Source organism: Chenopodium quinoa, unplaced genomic scaffold, assembly GCF_001683475.1.
Source record: "Chenopodium quinoa cultivar QQ74 unplaced genomic scaffold, ASM168347v1, whole genome shotgun sequence".
Lineage (NCBI taxonomy): Eukaryota > Viridiplantae > Streptophyta > Magnoliopsida > Caryophyllales > Amaranthaceae > Chenopodium > Chenopodium quinoa.
Window position 1 is genome coordinate 5,141,241 of NW_018742204.1, and position 2,079 is coordinate 5,143,319.

The following is a 2,079-nucleotide window of genomic DNA, read 5'->3' on the forward strand; positions in this document are numbered from 1 at the left end:
GATGCCACTTGGTGCAGGTGCTTCCCGGCCACCCTGAAGGGTGTGGCGCAGGACTGGTTTAACAGCCTGCCGGCCGGATGCATCAACTGCTTTACTACTTTAAGCATGATGTTTGTTGGAAATTTTTCATACAATATCATGCCAAGGAAGACTAGCCTTAATTTGGCTATGATTGTTCAGGGTAAGAATGAAGGTTTGCGTTCGTACGTCCAGAGATTTAATAAAGAAAAAGCCCAAATTCATAATCTACCGGATGAAATGGCCTATTCAGAATTTCTCCGGGGATTAAGGTATAATGGTTTCAAATTTGACTTGTTTTGCAAGAAGGTTTGGACATACGCAGGCGTTTTGTGGGAAGCCGAAGCCTATATTGAGGCGGCAGACTTCTGTTCACTAACTAAAGCTAAAGTATCGGCTAAGGGGGCTTAGAAGAAACAATCTTCTCAGCAAGACTCAGCTGGGAAAAAGAAAGAGGAAAAGAACAAGAGAAAGGAAGTCGGGGGTATTTGATGACCTAGAAGCCAAGTCAAAAAAGCTAAAGGCGTACGAGTTGCAGTATGAGTTTAACAAAGATTCTTATTCAATTTTGATAGAGATCAAAGATAAGGTCAAATTTGAGAATCCCGCGCCGATAAGAGGCTCGGTCCAATACAGAAACAAAAACAAGTACTGCCACTACCACAAGGATTTGGGACATGACACAAACGAGTGCAACAATTTGAAGAAGTTGCTAGACGAGCTGGCCGAGAAGGGCATGCTCAATTCGTACGTGATGAAGTCAAAGTTCACGTACACTTGGACAGACAATAAGTCTGAGAAGAAAAATCAAAGTGAGAAGGAAAAAGATGGAAACAACACATACTCTGGTTTTGTGGCTGTCATATCAGGCGATTTCGCTGCAGGCGGCCCGACCATGTACATGGAATTTGAGAAAGGAAGTAATGCATACCGAAAGGGTTAAGGCTGAGCCTTTCCCAGAGGTAACGGTGAGTGAGGCCGACCGAGGAGAGGTCAAGGCCTTGCATAATGATATGATGGTATTTGTTCTGAAGATAGCCAATTTGAAGATTAAGAGGATACTGATTGATACGGGTAGCTCGTCCGATATCATCAGCCTCTCCTGTTTGAAAATTTTCAAATTCCCAGAAGATGATCTGAAGGATGTTTCTCACCCGTTGGTTTGGTTTGGAGGGACAGTTATTCACCGGGCCGGACAAATTGACTTGCCGGTCTGGCTAGGGAAGAAAAGGGTAGGAAGGGACATGGTGGTCCGCTTCCTAGTGGTCAAAGAGCTAACACGCTACAACGTCATACTCGGCCGACCCACCTTGACCGCAACCAAGGCAGTTATTGTGCCACACCTTATGCTGATGAAGTTTGAAAGATTGGACGGGCAGATTGGCTCGATCTAGAGAAGTCAGAAAGTGGCAAAAGAATGTAATCATTTGGTTGTGAAACCGACTATTCGTGGGCGAGCAAAGTCGTCCGAGCCATACTCAGATGAAGGGTCACTCTAAGCACACTAGGTCGGCCAAAAGAGAAAGGCGACCAAGAAAGAGCAAGCATAGAAATTAATGACCGTTGGCCGGCCAGAAGAGTTAAGGCCCCAGTCGGTCGACGATCACTAGGATATAGTGCTGGATCTGGACCAGCCTTATCGGATGGTCAAGGTAGGCACTATAGCCGTACAACTGCTCGGGGACGACCTAGTTAAGCTGCTAAGAGAAATCAAAGATGTGTTTGCATTTGAAGTAAGTGAAATGCCGGGTATTAGCCCAGACCTGGCTGTGCATAAGTTATCTGTTAACCCGTTTATTACGCCTGTCCGTCAGAAGAAATGGAATCGCGGGGAAGAAAGGAATTAGGAGGGCGCACCTGAAGTGCAAAAGATGTTGGATGCCGAGTTATTTAGACAATGTTACTATAAAGATTGGGTAGCCAATGTAGTTCTTGTTAAGAAGCTGTTTGTAACCTTGGAAGCTAGTGGCCGAATGCTTAAGTGGGCCTTCGAGTTTAGGGGTTTTGACATCACATTCGAACCCAGAAAAGTAATCAAGGGTCAAGCCATTGCTGATTTTT

At 45.2% G+C, this 2,079-nt stretch overlaps 1 protein-coding gene across 1 annotated transcript; it reads left to right on the forward strand.

The window, feature by feature from the left end:
• The first annotated feature begins 941 nt into the window (after positions 1 to 941).
• Positions 942 to 1,412, forward strand: LOC110703601. The gene has a single exon (XM_021881654.1). It carries the CDS (start codon positions 942 to 944, stop codon positions 1,410 to 1,412), a length of 471 nt encoding a protein of 156 aa, XP_021737346.1.
• The last annotated feature ends 667 nt before the right edge of the window (positions 1,413 to 2,079 follow it).